Source organism: Carcharhinus amblyrhynchos, chromosome 9 (assembly GCF_965287045.1).
Source record: "Carcharhinus amblyrhynchos chromosome 9, sCarAmb.v2.hapA, whole genome shotgun sequence".
Classification (NCBI taxonomy): Eukaryota; Metazoa; Chordata; class Chondrichthyes; order Carcharhiniformes; family Carcharhinidae; genus Carcharhinus; species Carcharhinus amblyrhynchos.
Window position 1 is genome coordinate 48640070 of NC_137332.1, and position 20664 is coordinate 48660733.

General features: G+C 38.0%; 1 protein-coding gene across 1 annotated transcript in view; it reads left to right on the top strand.

The window, feature by feature from the left end:
• Window positions 1-16704, top strand: part of LOC145348274 (DEP domain-containing protein 1A-like) — a 41408-nt gene extending 24704 nt beyond the window's left edge. Inside the window, exons 7-12 of the mRNA XM_080196472.1 lie at window positions 818-958; window positions 1294-2361; window positions 8179-8351; window positions 11908-12084; window positions 12236-12421; window positions 14734-16704. Of these exons, the coding sequence (XP_080052598.1) occupies window positions 818-958; window positions 1294-2361; window positions 8179-8351; window positions 11908-12084; window positions 12236-12421; window positions 14734-14892 (1904 nt within the window). The 3' untranslated portion in view covers window positions 14893-16704. The remainder of the gene's footprint in view (window positions 1-817; window positions 959-1293; window positions 2362-8178; window positions 8352-11907; window positions 12085-12235; window positions 12422-14733) is intronic.
• The last annotated feature ends 3960 nt before the right edge of the window (window positions 16705-20664 follow it).

A 20664-nucleotide genomic window follows, 5' to 3' on the forward strand; every position in this document is an offset into this window, starting at 1 on the left:
TTAGGAAGGATATTGCTTTAGTGCAACAAAGGTTCATCAGACTTGTTCCAGGGACAGCAGAACTGTCTTATGAAGAGTGTTTGGGAAAACTGAGCCTTTCAGAGTTTAGAATGAGAGGGGATTTCATGAAACCTACAAACTACTTAAAAGCATAAATAGGGTAGATGCATGTTCCCTGAAGTTGGGGCGTCTAGAATCGGGTTACGCAATTTCAAAATAAGGGGAAAATCATTTACAATTAAGATGAGGAGAAATGTCTTTTCTCAGAGTTGTGAATCTTTTGAATTCTCTTCCCCCCCACCAAAGGGCTAAGGGACTTCAGTCAGAATATGTTCAAAGCACAGTATCTGGGAATCACTTACAAAAGCATTTGGGGGGTGAGGACATAACAACAAAAGGTATTGAATTGGATGATCAGCTATAATTGTATTGAATAGTAGAGCAAGCATGATGGCCTACTTCTCCATCTGAGCAACGCCATAGGAAAATATAAAAATATATTCACTCTGTCTGTTTTCCAATTAAAATTTGGACACCAGAGTTTGATATCCATTCCTGTGATGGAAGAACTACACTGGAATGTTGTAATATATTATGCTTAAATCCCAGTGAGGCTTGAACCCACAATTTGCTGACTCATGAGTAACACCAATGGAAGGTTTGTGGTTATCTCATTTGTAACAAGTTGTTTGAAACTGTTGGTAATTTAATTTTTTTATTTTATATTTCTATTTAGTTTCCTGTAGGCCCTCTGAGATTATCTTCATTATTGTCACTTTGTATATCTGTTAATATTTATGATGCTTTTTTTTGTAAGGGCCCCGGAACAATGACCTGACACAGCCAAGTTATCCTGGTTTTGAGCGAGATGTTTTTAAAACCATTGCAGATTACTTTCTAAATCTTCCTGAGCCACTGCTTACATTTGAATATTATGAACTCTTTGTGAATATATTGGGTAGGTACATGAACACAAAAATAACTAGAACTGTAATATGGATTTTAACACCTGGAATTGAGCTACTGTTATTGCCTTATTATGAAGGTTTATTGAACTTAATGTTCCTTTTTGACCTGTGATTTTTTTTTTAACAATTGCTTTTAAGAAGAGTAGTTAAGTACAAGTAAGTTGTACCCTTTTCTATTTGTTGCCTTTTTTAGTCTGCTTTGTGTTTTCTATGTTACTAACACATTTTGCAAAGTGTCTTGTATTTTGTTCTTGCTGAGCTCATTGCTAATGTTCACTGTTTATTTGCACTCTGTGTACCTAAACCTGTTTTGGTTTTCTGTTAGTTTTATGTGGTTACATCATGATCTCCAAAAAACAGCAAGGAAAGCGCAAGAATTTGGATGAACCCAGTTGTCCACAGCCAACAAAATCACAACATTTGAACAGTCATATAAATTCTTTCAAATCAACAGAGTGCCTGTTACTAAGTTTAATTCGCAAAGACATTTTGCAAGAAAACAACCCTTTATTTGAACCAGATAAACAGGAGGAATTGCAATGTACATCTGGACAAAAGCTAAATCGAAATGAGCACAACCTTCAAAAAGGATGTGCTAAACGGTTAAACCAGTGTGCAAAAAGCCACAGAAAAGCTAATGCCCAAGCGCAAATGATAGGAGGCAGCTGCGAGAATCTGACAAATTTAAAGAATGATCACATACAGCACAATTCTATCAAGTCTAAATGCTACTCGGTGGGAAATATTGTGAATCTTTCAAGTGGAGATGAACTGCACAAACCACTGTGCCACACTGACCTAAATGAAGCAAGACATCAAAATGATGATGAACGTGGTCAAAACATGCATTACTTTGTGAAAAGTAGACCCAAAGCAGAATCCATGTTGAATCTTAATTTGGAAAGTGGCAGACAGCAAATTTCTAACTCAACTTCTAGGTGTAGCTCAGCATGGACTTTGACTGAATCCAGTAGTGTGTCTTCGACTAATTATAAAAATCAAAAATTGCTCAAAGGAGAGTCTACCAATGCTGTCAATCAAAAATCCATTCATGATCAGGACCAGCAAACGTGGAATTTACAATCGAGGCGATTGCACCACTTTTCTAAAATGAACTACCATGAATTAAATACAGCCAGTAACAGTAAAGTATCAAAAGATATAGGCAGCCACTTCAATATAAATGCTCCTGTTGCTGAAGTCACTATGAAACCTGATTTTTCAGCTCAGTCAGGACTAAGAAGACCAAACCCAATCAGCTTTGCTGCTACAGTGGACAGTGAATATCCAGCTATAAATATGTTCCAGTGTCACAAATGCACTGTGGATGGATCTGAAAACCCTTCAACTGGTTGCCATTCGACATTTGTAGAATGTTTAAATGGCACGCAAAGTAAGATAAATGCTAAATATTGCATGCATTGCTTGGTGCTTTTGTCTGAGTTTGTGTAGTTTTGTCCATTTTTATATTTGGAAAAGACTGGATTAGTTTCACAAGTTTAGCTATATTTAATGGGATATCCTATGATCTATGAACCCCACATATTACCCTCTATGATCAACTAAATTAATATAATAGAATCAATAGTGCAATCAGTATTGGTGTACTTGGTAAAATAATTAGATTTTGGATTTTATTTTATTAAGTAATCCAAAATACTTTTGGAAGTATTTTGGATTACTTCTCAGTAGCTTGATGGTGACAGCAATGATAGATTATGATCCCAACCTGTCACGGAATTTCATTCAAACTGGGTAGAGGGAAATCTGATGCTTGTGTATTAGGAGTATGCTTATACAATATTTCTGGAAAGGAAACATGCTGTCAAAGCTCCTCATCTTGCACTCAAGGACACAAGAAATAGGAGCGAGAGTAGACCACATGGCTGATGAGACTGCTCCACCATTCGACATGATCATTGCTGATCTTTGGTTTCAATTCCACCTTCCCATTTTCCCCTTATGTCTTTAATTTCTGAGACCAAATATCCATCTATCCCAACTCTTAAGTGTATTTTCTATGGTTTCTATAGTGTAATTTCTCTATAGTATGGTATTTTCTACAGTTAAAGGTATCCTTTCTTAAATGTGGTCTCACCAAAATCCCATTCAGTTTTAGTAGGACTACTTTATTCTCGTACTCCAAAGCCATTGACATTGACCTTTGTATTTGCTTGCTGTACATGCATGCTAACTTCCTGCATTCCTTATACAAGCACCTGCTTCATTACCCAAACACTAGATTGAAGATGGCTTTATGCCTGGTTGGTTCCACAATGTATTTCTCCAGGCAAATTCATAAACATTCTACAAGCTTATCTAGCTCACTCTTGCCAATTTGATTGCCAGGGCTGTTTCTCCTTTGCCATTCCATCTGTCTTTCCAAAATATTATGTGCACTGGAATATTAGTTCCCAGCCTTGATCACCTTGTAATCATGTTTCTGTCATGGTAATTATATTTAATCATTTGCTTCTATTTCTGCCTTGTGTTGATCCATGTTACTGCAGATTCTTCATTCATCCAGATAAAAAACCTTTTTTTCTTTTCATCTTCTTTACAGGGACCTTGTATGCTTTTGTATGTTTTTTTTGTTAAACTCTGCCCCTTCCTGTTGCCTTTGGTTTGCCTTGCCCATGTTGCTATACTGTTCTAGTGCTTCACCCTACCTCTAACAAAAAGAGAAAATGCTGGAAAATCCAGCAGGTCTGATAACATCTGTAAGGAGAGAAATGAGCTGACGTTTTGAGACCAGACAACCCTTTGTCGAAGCTTTTATTCTTACCCTATCTCCTTGGATTGCTAAATCCCTCTTCACCCAAACTCTCCACCTTGCCTTCTACCCACTTGTTAGTTTAAAGCCCTGTCCACAATCCTAATTATTTAATTGGTCAGGTTTAAGAAGAACTTGTCCCAACAGAATATCTCACTTTTCCTTGACTACTTGGAAGGACATTGGTTAATTAGGGATAGTTAGCATGACTTTGCCAGAGAGAAGTCATGCCTAACAAATTTGATAAGATTTTTCAAAAATGTGATTGAGCATGTCGACGCGAAAAATGCAGTTGGTGTAGTTTATATGGATTTTAGTGAAGTCTTTGACAAGGTCCGTCATGAAAGATTGATTGAGAAGGTTAAGCATACTTGCAAATGACGCCGTTTTTGGTAAGTACGATTAATAGTGAAGAAAAAGGTTGTAGGTTACAAGAAGATGTAGATGAGTTGGTCAGGTGGGCAGAGTAGTGGAAGAGAGTATTTAGCCCTGATGAGTGTGAGGTAATGCACCTTGGAAGAAGTAACAAGACAATGGAGTATTTAATGAATGGCAGAACACCAGGAAGCTCAGGGGAACAGTTGGATCCTAGGGATCACAAATCCCTGATGGCGACTTAGCAGGTGAATAGTATATGGAACACTTGCGTTTACCTACTTGCTCTTATACTCTGTGCCATGACTGATAATGTTGAAGTTATACAGAACATTGGTAGGCCACAGTTGGAGTACTGTGTGCAGTTATGTCACCTCACTATAAGAAGGATACGTTTGCACTAGAGGGGCTACAGATGAGATTCTCTAGGATATTGTCTGCGATGGAGTATTTGAGCTATAAGAATATACTGGATAGGTTTGGATTGTTTTCTTTAGAACAAAGAAGGCTAAGGGTCATGACTGAGATGTATAAGATTGAGGGGTATGAGCAGGATGAATAAGAAACAGCTGTTCCTGTTGGTTGAGGGGTCATGAGGGGACATAGTTTTAGGGTAAGGGGCAGGAGATTCAAAGAGAACTTGAGAAAAAACATTTTCACTCAGGGCGGTGGGAATCTGAAGTGCACTGCCTGGGAAAATAGTGGGTGCCAGAAACTTTACAACACTTAAGAGCATTTGAAACATAATATTCAAGGATATGAGTCAAGTGCTGGAAATTTGGGTTAGTGTCTGTGTGTGTCTCTCTCTCTCTCTCTTTCTTCCCCCTCCCCTCCCCTGCCTCCCACCAGAATGGTATCCTTCTGACCATGGTATGATGGTCAGTCTGCTCAGCAAACACCTCATACTTGGTCAATTGCCAGGGCTGAGGCTCCTTCAACAATACAAACTGATTTCCCCATGCCTGATTCAGTCATACCCTGCTGTCTCTGACCATTGACCAATTGGCAAGATTGCCTAGCCTAAGGGGAATGACTTCTTCCTGAAATAAAGTATCCAGGTGACTTTTCCCTCTATCTGCAACTCAATGACTCTGAGCTGAAGTTCCTCAAGCTGCAGAAGTGTTTGCCTTGGTTCATAGTGATGTCCATGAGCTCAGACATTCTTTCCACAGCCACACATCACCTATTCTGCTATCTTTATAATATTTAATTATTTTACTAATTAAATATGCTTTAATAAATTTCCGTTTACCCTGGTGCAAGATTGAAATCAGGAATTCGCCAGGACAGATGCAAAAATGCCAAATTTCAAAGGGAACAGCAATTTATACTATGAGAAAAGTAGTGCTGATTTCCTGTAAGCCGACTTGATTGGTCAATGTTGTCATGTCAAATGCACCAGGGAGCTTTGATTCCCCCATGTTCTTGTTCATGCAAAAATATTTTGATTTGATTTATTATTGTCATTTGTATTAGCATACAGTGAAAAGTATTGTTTCTTGCACGCTATACAGACAGAGCATACTGTTCATAGAGAAGGTCAGAGAATGCAGAACGTAGTGTTACAGTCATGGCTAGGGTGTAAAGAAAGATCAACTTAATGAAAGGTAGGTCTACTCAAAAGTCTGACGGTAGCAGGGAAGAAGCTGTTCTTGAGTTGGCTGATATGTGACCTCAGGCTTTTGCATCTTTTTTCCTCAATGAAAGAAGGTGAAAGAGAGAATGTCCAGGATGTGTGGGGGTCCTTAATTATGCTGACAGCTTTGCTGAAGCAGCATGAAGTGTAGACAGAGTCAGTGGATGGGAGGCTGATTTGCATGATGGATTGGGCTACATTCATGACCTTTTGTAGCTTCTTGCAGTTTTTGGCAGAGCAGGAGCTATACCAAGCTGTGATGCAGCCAGGAAGAGTGCTTTCTATGCATCTGTAAACGTGGGTGAGAGTCGTAGCTGACGTACCAAATTTTCTTAGTTTTCTGAGAAAGTAGAGGTGTTGGTGGTCTTAAGTATAAAGTCGACATGGGGGGACCAGGGTAGGTGGTTGCTGATCTGGATACCTAAAAACTTGAAGGGTTGAGATTCTATCCACTTCGTCCCATTGATGTAGACAGGGGCATGTTCTCTATGCTTCCTGAAGTCGATGATAATCTTCATTTTATTGACACTGAGGGGGAGGTTATTGTCGTTGCACCAGTTCACCAGATTCTCTATCTCATTTCTCTACTGTCTCGAGTACTCTGTTGCTTGAGATCCGACCCTCTACGGTGGTGTTGTCAGCAAACTTGAAAATCGAGTTAGAGGGGAATTTGGCCATGTAGTCATAGGTGTATAAGGAGTATAGTAGAGGGCTGAGAACATAACCTTGTGGGGCACTGGTGTTGCTGATGATCATGGATGAGATGTTGTTGCCTATCCTTACTGATTGCACTTTTTTTTTTACTTACAATGTCTGGACATATTACTCCTGTCTATAGAAAACTGTTCACTGCATATGATTTTGTGAAATCATAAGTGCACTGCAAGTCTGACTGATAAATTAATTGTTATGGTAATTCTTAGCACACTCTAGATTGTTCAAATGCTGCTCAAACATAGAATCATATCTAACATTAGATATTGTATTTGCAGATTTACAAATACATGTTTGTTGGGTATGTCAGTGCTCTGCCTACAACCAGAGACGAAAGAATGTGCTGAGCCAACTGTTGAAATGTACAACCTACCTCTCATCAATATTATTGCTTGTGTATTGCACATGCTCGTGGGCATATGTTCACTACCTTTGCACCACAAGTGCAAACGGGCAACACAGTAGCACTGCTGCTTCACAGCTCCAGGGACCTGGGTTTGATTCCTGGTTTGGGTCAGTGGCTGTGTAGAGTTTGCACATTCTTCTCGTATCTGCATGGGTTTCCTCCCACAGTCCAAAGATACGTGGGTTAGGTTGATTGGCCATGCTAAAAAAATTGTCCCTTAGTGTCCTGAGATGCGTAAGTTAGAGGGATTAGCGGTAAATGTGTAGGGATATGGGGGTAGGGCCTGGGTGGGATTGTGGTTGGCCTCTTTCTGCACTGTAGGGTTTCTATGATTCTATGTCAAATTGCCCAGGTGGGGTAAAGTAACTCTCAAATTTGAGCAATAGGTGGACTTAGCCATTGCATGGTGCTACTGTGCAGTGGCAACATGAGTGGCATTTTCTACCAACAGGGTGTTGCTGTCAAGTCAAAAAGACATTCTGCTTATCACACAAATGAGTAATGTGCTGTACGAATTTCAGTCCCAGTGCAATACCAAGTAAGTATCCCAACGACTGACTAATTATATCAAACAGCACCTCCCTTTGGCAGTTCACAGTAGGCAGAAATTGACCACACTCGGCCTATCTGTGAGCGTGAGTGTGGTCAGCCTATAATCTCAGAGCATAATGTCTAGCATTAGATGCAATGCCACAATTGGATAGTAATTGCTGAATAATTTCATGCGTGCTAAAAATTACACTAACAACCAGTTTCAGATGACCAGTCAGGTTCACAATGTAGCTCACTTAAGCTTGCTAGAAGATGTGCATGTTCATATGCAGTGAGTTGTGCTCTGCAGTCAAAGGAATATGTCCTTTGCATTTTGTTTTTGCATAAACAAACAAAGCATGGAGGGACAATAGTATTCACCATGGTAAAATTGGTTGGCAAGTTAGCTCTGGTTAATCAGCACCATTTTCTCACGCAATATATATTGTTCCCTTTGAAATTTGATATGCTTGCATCTGTCCTGATGAGTTTTGACAGCATGTTTCTTTTTGTTTGTTTTAAGCAATACTCCAGTTCTTTTACCAGTGACTATTAATACAACACTATGGTTAACAAATTGTATTCTCCAGTATTTGATCTGGTTGTAAGAAAATCACATTTATGTAGTCCAAGTATATTCAAATTTAGATTTGGGGAAAAAATAGTGGAAAATACTGATTTCTCAAATGTTCTAGGAACACTTTTAGTGCATTTATGCATGAGATGATGGTCCAAGGAATAATATAGTAAAACCTGATTCATACCCGTACAACAGGTTTGCTACAACCTCAGCTGGAGCAGGTTGCAATAGAAGCCCTTCAGATATGTTGTCTCTTCTTGCCTCCGTCTAATCGTAGAAAACTGCAACTACTAATGCGCATGATTTCTCGCATCAGCCAGAATGTAGATATGCCACAACTCCATGAAGCCTTGGGAACAAGAATGTTGGTATGTGGCTACCTTTTAATATCATATCAACCTGGTATGGTGAAACATGACCTGCCTTAGTGCCAAGTTGAATTCGTTAAAAATTCTGATTATTCTTTTCAAATGGAGGTTGAAATTATTTTTGCACTCCAAATGGGAATGGCAAGCACCCAATCTTTGCATCAGGCACTTGGAAATCAGATACAGCCAACCAGCTGCAGAATTCCTTTTACTGACCTCTGTCCAACTGCAGGGGGTGCCCATTTTGCACCTTATTACCTTGTTTAATTTTCCATATCTTGCAATAACATTCAAAATGAAATGTAAAGGAAAGAAGTGGATGTCTAAAATAAAACTCAGGTAAATGCAATCTTAAAAATTCGTCGAGTGACAAACTGGGGGAAAAAATTGCACTAACCTACATCACTGGCAGGCCAGAAGGGAACAAAAGCTTTATTTTACCTTCCCTCGGTGGGAAACCATGTGTCATGTGGCACTAATCTGTTCAAACTAGTAGGAACAGTTTGAAGTTTGGTCTCTGCTTTAGCTTCTCTCATCCTGGATAGAAACAAGCATACAGGGATATGAATTTTTGTATGGAATTCCATCCTTGGATATAACTTTCTGACTGTCCCTTCTCTGTAGTTCTTGCGTTCAAATTTTGACATCCCCAGTCTTAACTGATCCCTGAAGTCTGAGCTGTTCGAGGCACAATTTGAGCTCCTGTATGAAGACTCCCATCGCAGCTTATGCCCTTTTTTAAAAATTATTCATTCATGCAGTATGCATGTTGCTGGCATCAGCTTCTACTGCCCATCCCGGGAACATAGGAGCAGGCCCCTTTAGGTATTATCCATCATTCAATTAAATCATGGCTGATCTTTTGTCTCAATGCCATCTTCCTGCATTATATTTCTGTAAGATGTCATTGGTATTTCAAAGTCGATTGACCATTGCTTTGAACAGACTCTGACTAAGACTCCACAGCCCTCTTGGGTAGAGAATTCCAAAGATTCATCAACTTCTCAATGAAGAAATTCCTCTTCATCTGGGTCCTAAATAGCCTATCTCTTATTCTGAGACTGTGTCCCCTTGTTCTAGGCCAAATCTGTACCTCCTCTGCCCCAACCAGGGAAAACGTCCTTCCTGCATCTATCTTGTTTAGCCTTGTAAGAATTTTGTATGTTTGAGTGAGATTTCTTATGTTCTTATTATCTCTTATTCTTCAACTCTCGTTCTTCTAAACCCTAGAAAATACATACCCAGTCTCCTCAATCTCTCCTCATGGGACAATGATGCCATCCTAGGAATTAATCCAGTGAACTTTCATTCCACTCCCTCTATGACCAGTATATCCTTGGGTAAGGAGACCAAAGGTGCACACTATATTCCAGATTCTACACAATACACCAAACCTTCTTTATCCTCTACTCAAAACCCATATGATAAAGGCAAGTATAGCATTTGCCTTCCTAATTGCACCTGCATATTAACTTTCAGTGACTTGTCTACAACACACCCAGATCCCTTTGGACATCAACACCTCCGAATTTCTCATTATTTAAAGAAATGCTTCTTGTTTCTGTTTCACCTATCAAAGTGGATAACTTCAACTTTATTCTATCTGCAATGTTCTTATCACTCACTTAGCCTGTCCAAATCCCTTTAAAGCCTCTTTGCAGTCTCCTCAGAATTCACATTCCCACCTAGTTTTGTGTCACCAGTACAATTGTCATAGAGATTTACAGCCCAACTTGTCCACGCCGCCCTTTTTTATTTTAAATCCCTGAGCTAATCCCAATTGTCTGTATTTGGTCCATATCCCTCCATACCCATCATACCCATGTAACTATCTAAATACTTAAGATAAAATTGTACCCACCTCTCCTACTACTTCTGGCAGTTTGTTCCAGACATTCACCACCCTCTGTGTGAAAATATTGTCCCTTTGGACACTTTTGTATCTCTCCCCTCTCACCTTAAACCTATACCCTCTAGTTTTAGACTCCCCTATCTTTGGGAAAAGGTATTGACTATCTACCTTGTCTATGCCCCTCATTATTTTACAGATCTCTATAAGGTCACCTCTCAGCCTCCTATGCTCCAGAGAAAAAAGAGCCCGTCTATTCAGCCTCTCCTTATAACTGAATCCATCAAGTCCTGGTAGCATCCTAGTAAATCTTTTCTGCACTCTTTCTAGTTTAATAATATCCTTCCTATAATAGGGTGACCAAAATTGCACACAGTATTCCAAGAGTGGTCTTACCAATGTCCTGTACAACTTCAAAAGATGTCCCAACTCCTGTATTCAGTGTTCTGACCAATGAAACCAAGCATGCCAAATGCCTTCTTGACCACTCTGTCCACCAGTGACTGCACTTTCAAGGAGCTATGAACATATACCCTGAGATCTTTGTTCTGTAAGTCTCCCCAACCCCCTACCATTGAACCAGGGCAGGACTTGCTCAGTTAATCTACCAAAATGCATCACCTTGCATTTATCTAAATTAAACTCCATCTGCCATTCGTCAGCCCACTGGCCCAATTGATCAAGATCCCATTGCAATTGGAGATAACTTTTTTCAGTGTCTACTATGCCACCAATCTTGATGTCATCTGCAGACTTACTAACCAGGCCCCCTAATATTCTCATCCAAATCATTAATATAAATAACAAATAACAGTGGGCCCAGCACTGATCCTTGAGGCACACCGCTGGTCATAGGCCTCCAGTTTGAAAAACAACTCTCTACAACCACCTTCTGGCTTCTGTCAAGAAGCCAATTTTGTACCCATTTAGATACCTCATCCTGGATCCTGTGAGATTTAACTTGAGCAACAACCTACCATGCTGTACCTTGTCAAAGGCCTTGCTAAAGTCCATGTAGACAACATCAACTGCATTGCCCTCATCTACCTTCTTGGTCCTCTAAGATGGTTCTTGAATTGCCGCAGTCCATGTTGTAGAAACACCCACAGTATTGTATTGGAAAGGGAGTTTCAGGATTTTAACCCAACAACAGTGAAGGCGCAGTGATACAGTTCTAAGCCAGGATGATGAGTGGCTTAGAGAAAATTGCAGCTGGTCGTTTCTATGCATTTGCTGCCCTTGTCCATTGCAGGTTTGGAAAGTGCTGTCGCAGGAACCTTGATGACTTCCTGCAGTACATCTTGTAGATACCACTGTATGTTGGTAACGGAGGAAGTAGATGTTGAAGGTGGTGAATCGGTTGCCAATCCAAGAGTCTACTTCATGACTATCACTGCCATACGAATATCATATATTAAGGTCAAATAGCCTATTGGCACTGATTGTAGAGACTTTTGAGTGAAATAAAGCCAGAGGGAGAGGAATTTCAGCAGAGAACCCTGTGGGCTTCATTCTTTGACACTTCAAGGGTACTGTGCTGCTCAACTTCCCTCTGTTGGTAACCCCGATATCTCCAAGGTGAGCTGTCATTATGCAATTGAGTTTCTGTCTTCGAAGGAGAAAATATATTGATCAAAAAGGAGAAGATACTGAAGGATGAGATTTGGCATGCTAATTCTTGATTGAACATTTTGGTTTCCTTAATAGGTAATTCAAACTTTTTCACGTTGTATACTACGTTGTGAAAAAGAAGCTGACCTTGATGAATTACTGGGCACACGACTTGTTTCCTTTATGTTGGATCACCAACAAGAAATTCTGCAGGTACCACCTTATTTGAGGAATGCTGTTGACAACCACATCAGTCATCTCCAAAGAGTCCAGGTATGCTATACTTCAATTAGTAGTAAATGATTTTGAAAGTATACATGTTATTGAATGTGTTTTAACTTCACGCAATATAGCAGTAATATGAATTTCAGTCCAACATGTACACCTCAAGGGCTAAAAGTATAAATTTATTCTTGTTTTTCAGATTACATATCCAAGCACAAACATAAATGCCACAGTCCCAATGTATGCATTCTGCCAACAGATAAGCACCAAAGAATTTGAAGAGCAAAGGGTTTCTGTGTCACAGGTTGCAATAGCTGAGTTATTGGAAAATATTGTGGAAGACAAGAAATTATCAGTTAAAGACAAGAGGAAAAAGCTTAAGCAAGTAGGCAAAGGAAGTACCTTTATGTAAAAACAGATTTTTTTTGATGGGAAAAATAATGACAAATAAACTAACATCTAATTTAAGAGGTGACTAAGTGAGTTGCACCATCCTTTTGCAGAAAAAGGCTTCAAATGTTGCTTAGATTGTTTTATGCATAAATGTTTTACATTTCTGCAAGATAAGTCTAATTTAAAATTTACCCAGTTTTGGCTTCACGACCATTTAAAATTGCAATTGTATTACAGAACCACTTTAAGAAAAGAGGACTCCGTAATGCCTTGTCTCCTGGTGTTCAATAACTCTCATTCGCCTGTCTGTGGATTTCACTGGTTGCAACTGAAACATTGACTTCAGTACCCTGAGCTGTCCATGAACTACATAAGAAATGATGTGCTGCATTTCTTAGATTATTCTTGCATTTAGTGCCTGAACGTCAGAGTAACGGATTCCTTATGCAACCAAGGATTCATCTTCCCCTACCTTAAAGGTTGTGGATAGGTCAAGGGCAGCAGGGAGGTTACCCAGGGACCTGTAAAATTCTGCCCCTGGACTTGGTCTACCTCCCTTTCTAAAACAAAATATAGAAATCTCCATTAACTATCTACCAACCCTCCGGCACAATTCCCTTAAGTGGATGTATAAATATATTTTTATTATTATACGTTATGTGTATATAAATATATATATTTATTATATATATTCTTAAAATATTTTGTGGATTCAGTTCTTCCAGAAAAGTGGTTTTAAGAACATAAGAAATAGAAGCAGGAGTAGGCCATCTAGCCCTTCGAGCCTGCCCTGCCATTCAATAAGATCATGGCTGACCTGCTCTACTTTTGACAACAATTATTTTGATCTTAACAATTAGTTATTCCCTGCCCCATTTTATCTAAAATATCTTTTCTTCTCTTCTAATGTCATTTTAATCTTATTGGTCTCCTCAGTAAATGCCAAAACAAGGTAAATATTCAATAGTTAAGCATGTTGTCTTGAGTTGAGCTTTGCATTCCTGCAATGCTAACTCCAGTCTCTTTTTTTGCTATTGACAGTTTTTCTGTCCCTATTCTCCTCAATTTAGTTCCCTCATTTTTATAATTTCCTAATTTATATTATCTTCAGTCATCCTTCCCTATCTTTCTTTGTCTATATGTTTAGTCTATGCCTTTTTCTTTACTTTCAATTTTACGCTTCATTTTATTCATCCATGATGTTTCATCACTGGCTAAGCTTGCTCATGTTTAATGAGATATATTTCCTGAATTCTACTGTTCAGAATTTTGAGATATTTCTCCACTACTGTCTTTTGTCTTTCAGTCAAATAACTTGGGACTTAGGGATGTATATAGTTTCTCTGTCATATTTTAAACTTCATTATGCTATGATCACTATTAGCAATGTTTGCTTCTCTTTTCTCCTCCTGTTCAGTTCTCGTTATTAGATCCAGTAGCAGTTCCCCTCTGGTTTGGCTTCTTGAATACAAAAGAAAAAAACAAATCCTGTCATATCTATTTAGAAACTCCTCTCCCTTTTCCTACTTCTTTTGTTGTTTATTTGGAAGTAATTGAAATCTTTACTGATCCCAAATCTTTTATTCTTTCCTAGATTTTCCTGCATTTTTTTTTGCGTCCTGTTACAATATTGGACGATTTGTAGAATTAACCTCTTAAAATGACCGGTCTTCTGTCTTCATTCAAATGGTTTTCTTTCAGCACTTTGGTTAGATCTTAACTGATATTGTATGAAAGGTTTCTATAACTACCTTGCTTTCCTGCTCTATGCTTCTATTTTAAAGCATCAAGGATCCCTTGTGTCTTTTTCACAACCTTCTAAATTTTTCCTGCTCCCATCCATAATCTGATTAACACAGAAAAGCCACAGGCAAAGTCAGTTGAGGGCAGATACCATCCCTTTATTAAATACTTCCTCAGCATCTAATAAAAAGCCCATGTTGGGGATTATTACATGAGGCTGAAAACATGCATGCTTCTTCAATGTCTGAGGAATAACATTTACATGAATCCTATCCTAACTAATTATGTATAAAATGCAAAGGTGTTGACTTCAAAAGGCTTGAAGTCACCTTTACTAATAATTTTGGCCAACTATTTTAAGAATCTGCCCAATTTTGGCTGAAATGGAACATAAATTGGAGAGGCTGCAAAATTGGCAATCAACTACTGCCCACTTCCCATCTAACAGTAACAGTTATCAATAACCCCAGTGTATAGATTAGAATGAAAGCAATCTTTTTCAAGTGTTCGCTAGAAACAACTCCTGGAATTAGTAGAGATGCCTATTATTTTTTCTTTCAGTTTCAGAAAGAATATCCAGAAATTTATCAAAACCGCTTCCCCATGACTGACAGCGAGGCCAAGCTCTTCCAGGATAAACCCAAGATCAAACCACCAATGCTGATTACAATAAAGAAACCACTTAAAAGTCTTCAGAAAATGCAAAGTCTGAGATATTGAATGAAACAAGACCAGGATTTTCAAGCTATTTGCACAAAACTTCAAATAACATCCATGAAGTGATGTTTTTTTTTCCTCTGGAAAGATTTCCTATGATTCACCTCTACGAGGTAGAGGGATAAAAACCAAAGTAACAAATGAAGAGGACACTTAGGGGACATGTCTCTACCACAGTCTGTTAACTCAACAATATTACAATTATGCAGCTCTTCTTTGAGGATATTCCCTGTACAGTTGATGACCTGGAACTACAAATTTGAAAAAATATTTTTATTTTAAGAGCTTCCATCTCACTGAAGAGGCTTCAGGCCAATTCAACAACCTGCTGTGAAAATTCTGCTCTCATTTTGACAGCTAAGATAATTCATGACATTCTAAAACAATCCACATTTTTTTAAAAAATGTAGATTGTTTTATTTAGAAAGTTGTAACAGATTTTTTTAAAGTCCAGGCTCCAAATCTACAATTGCACCAAAAATGAATTAGTTCTCCCTTGGACTTCTCCCTATCCATTTTGTTGAATCCATTCATTAGCTTTTGAGATATTGGTTACATATAGATGGCAAAAATGTTCCTGCCATACTGATAATGACATGTAAAATCAGTATCTATCAATAGATAAAGTTGAACTTTGGGCAAAGCCTTTTTTCTGAGAAGCTTTCTTCCTTTTAGATATGCCAGTCTATTGAGCACTTGTATCTGCTTTAGACTTCCAGCAGTTGCAGACTTTCTCTTTTTATTGAGTAGCTTTCATATACATGGACAAATATTATATTTTAAAACATTTCATCAATAAATAATCCATGCATAATAGAGTGTAGTAATGCATTGAATTGTTGATGTATTCTTCACATATCAGTAATACTTCCACACTAACATGCTACCAATGTAATAATAATGACTTTGTTAGTAGAAGGTTGGCTGTCTCTCATTTCAATGTCAAGTAAGCCTATGCCATAACTATATGACACAAGTCAGCAATACCCATGTTTCTGCTTTTAAAAAAATGGTTCTAAGCAACTTGCTAGCTGAGATTTAAAAACTTACAAATATTGTCTTGATAAATTGTTGTGTAGATTATTAGCTAATTCAACCAATTACTACTTATAAGAAAATAAGAAATTGTTCATCATCTGCCCCCCACCAACTTCATTAGCATACTTTATTTTTTTTTTCTGTTTATCTACTCTGTGGTTTAGCATTAGCATCTCCCTGACACTGATGTGCAGAAAGTACACAATATTCTGATCTAAGCTCATTTGTATAATTATTCACAACCTCAAACAAATTTGGGTGGGTGCAGGTGAGCAAAGAAAATTGTATGTAAATTAAATTTAAGGGATCAGGCAAATTAAAGGGAATTGAGAACCAGCATGTCAAAATAAAGAGAAATGACGTGATACACTCTTTGAGTCTGCACAATTAAAGCCTGAGCAATGTAGCACCACTATCCTCTTTGGCTGTGTATGATAGTGTTGCCTGCAAGGAGATGACACAATCTTTGTTCCACTAAGATATGATATCCCAGTTTCAGAGTGATATGCTGCAATAGTTGTAACCAAGTATTGATTTTAAGTGTCTGACTTAGGCCCATGCACAGCTTTTTATCCTTGGCCTTGCAAATCAGTGGTGTTCAAGTAAGTGTCAAATTGCCTTTTGAAAGTTGTGGCATCCAATTCCATCATCTTTTCTAGTGGTGTATTCTAGATCTTAACAACAGTCCTTTTGTGACAAATTATCATTTCCCCTTTAATTTGACCAATTATTTTAAATCTGTGATCTCTGGCTACTGACCCATTTACTAGGCGAAATGATTTTTTTCACAATTTATTCTATCAAAACCTCAAGTTTTAATGAATAACTTTATTAGATCTCTCTGTCACATTTGGCTAGATTAACAATTTTCATATTGTGGTTGAGCTCGTAACTTTGTGTATGGGATGGGGATGGTTAATTCACATAATAACTACATTGACTGCCTGTGCATATTTTGTATGTGTTCCCAAGATCTGCCTGCTTAAAAAGAACTATTTCGTAGAATGTTTGACAATGAGAGCAGCTCTTAAGTAGATGGGAGTTTCTCCAAAAGCTTTGAAGATAAAATTATCCTCAATGTACATTGCATCCTTCAAAATGATTTTGATTTGATTTATCATTGTCACGTGTATTAGCATACAAGTATTGTTTCTTGCGTGCTGTACAGACAAAACATACTGTTCATAGAGAAAGAAACGAGAGAGTGCAGAATGTAATGTTACAGTCATAACTAGGGTAAAGAGAAAAATCAACTTAAGGTAAGTCCATTCAAAAGTCTGACAGCAGCATGGATGAAGCTGTTCTTGAGTCGGTTAGCACGTGACCTCAGACTTTTGTATCTTTTTCCCAAAGGGAGAAGGTGAAAAAGAGAATCCAGGGTGCTTGTGCTCCTTAATTATGCTGGCTGTTTTGCTGAGGCAGCGGGAAGTGTAAACAGAGTCAGTGGATGGGAGGCTGGTTTGTGTGATGGATTGAGCTACATTCACAAACTTTTGTAGTTCCTCGAGGTCTTGGACAGAGCAGAAGCCATTCCAGGCTGCTATGCTGCTAGAGTGCATCTGTAAAAATTTGGATTTCTGATATGTCCACATGCATGCTATTTTCATTCTTGGTTGTAATATATTAGGAAATAATAGGTTTGGGGGCCCCATGGATCTAGGCAGAAGACTAGATCCATGGGGATAAAAATAAATATTGCATATAAAAATGAATGCACAGTTGACTCTTTTTGGTTGCCTAATTTATAGCATGTAGAGTTAAGAATAAAGAGTCCTGTAACTGATTGTGAATTCAATTTTGGTTACTAATAACTGCCTTATTGTGACTTTGAATAAGCAGGTGTCATTGCTATATTATGTGTTTGTATTTCACAGCAAGCTAAAAGAATATATAATCTGTAAAGAGCAAATTCAGGCAAACATGTTTTTTTTTGAGTGATTTGTGTCCTTATCATGCCTTCAAAAATGTATTCCCTATTATTTATATATTTAATAACAATGTTATAAATTCATTTGGAGTATATTAAATTTAGCACTCTTTAGAAATAGGTCCTTAGGTTAAATTAGAATCCCACTTGTGCCTGTTTTGCAGTACTGGATGCAAGAAGGATATGATGTCTAATATTTTATGTACTACAATTATATATACCAAACTGTTGTAAAGATAATGCAAGATAACTTTGTTTAATTTAGAAATGATTGCTTATTAAATCATGGTAGTATGCTTTGTATTTGTCAGGGAATGTTTGTACTTTTTCACTTTATCTCTGCTTAGTTGTGAGCAGAGTACTTTCCTTATACAGATTGAACCCAATATGCCAAAGAAAAATTTCAATAAATTCTGCTTGATTAAAATCTTTTATCTGAGTAAATCTAGTTGTCATCTTGCATTGGACTAATTTTTGATAAAGTTTTTAAAATAATTATATGTAAGATATAATTTTTTTTTACAAAAGCATAGTGTTCGAGGCCACTATTTTACAGGAATTGCGTATGTCAAATTTTATTATTTGGGATTGAGATTTTTAGCAGTGTTTTGCAGATCGCAGTTGATGATTCAATCCATTTATATAGTGGTTTACTGTGGCTGAGCTATTAAATTACTCTAATTACATAAGAATTATAGGATTTATACCAGTCTTCTCGAGGTAAAGTTCTGTCTAGCTGTTCTGTGTAAATTATAATCATTGGCGATTGGTGATAATCTACAAGATCTATAATCTACAAGATTATCTTGGATAGATTTCAAGAGGAATGACTTCCAAGATGCCATCTTTAGGAAGAACACCTTGCTGTTGTGAAGGAGCTACATTTTTTAAAAAGTGAAGAGGAATTGGGATGTGGAAGAGAAACTGGAATTACCAGTTGACTTGTCTTCAGAATGTAGTTTGCTGTTACGCCAAATATACAATTGGCATATGAAATAAAGGGATACTTATAATTGCCTAAACCATTGGTGTCCACTGGAGGAGACCTTGACAGAGCTGTTGGGAACTCCTTACTTGAATTAAGTACAGTTTTCTATGAAAAGATGAGTAGTGTGTCCTGAGAAGGTATGTGTAACTTGTGCATATATATGATGTGGTGAGATGTGTGAAATATATGTTTAAATGTTTTCTTTATTCCTATGCAGAATATGAGCATCACTGATAAGCCAACATTTAATGCAGCTCCTAATCGTCCTTGAAATGTTTTGGTTTTGACACCATAATTGAGTGGCTTGCAAAGCCATTCAGATGCAAGGGAAATGTCTTCCAATAAACACTGGAAAACTCAAATCTCCTCCCTCTTCCAACTAACTCCCACAGCACGATGCCACCTCCCTACAAGATGGCAAGATTGTGGAAAATATGAACCATTTCCCATATCTTAGACTAAGGAAATTTGGCGTGTCAGATTTGACACTCTCCAACTTTTTCAGATGCACCATAGAAAGCATTCTTTTTAGTTGTATCACAGCTTGGTATGGCTCCTGCTCTGTCCAAGACTGCAAAATGTAGCCCAATTCATCCTGCAAATAAGCCTCCCATCCATTGACTATCTACACTTGTCACTGCCTCAAAGTAGCTAGCATAATTAAGGGCCACACGTACTCCAGACATTCTACCACCTTCTTCTGTCAGAAGTACAAAAGTCTGAGGCCACATATCAACTGATGCGAGAACAGCTTCTTCCCTGCTGCCATCAGAGTTTTGAATGGACTTGCCTTACATTAAGTTGATCTTTCTCTACATCCTAGCTATGACTGTAACACTACATTCTGCACTCTTTCATTTCCTACTCTGAACAGTGTGTTTTGTCTGTATAGCGTGCAAGAAACAATTCTTTTCATTGTGTTAATACATGTGACGTTAATAAATCAAATCTTGGGAACCGCCTAGATGAAGGCAGATACGGAAAATGAAACTCTTTATCATCTCCAACGTGTCAATTCAGTGTTCACTGACTAAGGAAAAAAGAATTTGAGCACTTCAACCCTTAGGCTTAAAGTTCACCATGCAGCAGTGACCCGTGTTCTAAAATACTTCGGAGACTTGGGAAATCTACAGCAGGCACTTCTAAAGGACTGGAGATGTTGCCACCTTTGTAATATCCAAGATTATTTTGAAGTGGTTCTTACCATAAAAATGGGGCTGGAAAGATAGCAAACAGTTTCAGTTTGGCATTTGGTGTGAACCTGATTTTTTTTTTGCAACTTGTGCTATCTTCCCAGCTCACTATGCTGATCAACAGGTGTGAAGAGGTGGTAAGATCATGCTCAGCATCTTTGACAATGCAACACTATTTCCATGATATACTGAGGTGCAAGCTTGGATTACATGCTCATATCCTGGTGAGGTTAGAATCCATAAATCCCTAACATGTAAATTAGAAAGCCACTAACCAAGGTGAGCTGATACTTCAATTTGCTCTATATATGGACTTGTCTTTATCTTGGTATGAAAGATCAATCCCAATCTGAATGTAGAATTATGTTGAGAATTGGTTTTGTTTGTATAATTGAAAGTAAATTTGAGAAAAGTCACCCGACAAGACCTGAAAAGGGACACATTTAAAGTACTCCCTTTATAAATGGGGGGAATATTCTGTGCCATTTTTAAATCGGTTCAGTAATTTTGTTCCTTTACTGTTGTTTTCCTGAAGTTTCATGTTGCTGTTGGCAATATGATGTAGAGATGCTGGCATTGGACTGGGATAAACACAGTAAGAAGTCTCTAAGCGGGTTAAAGTCCAACCA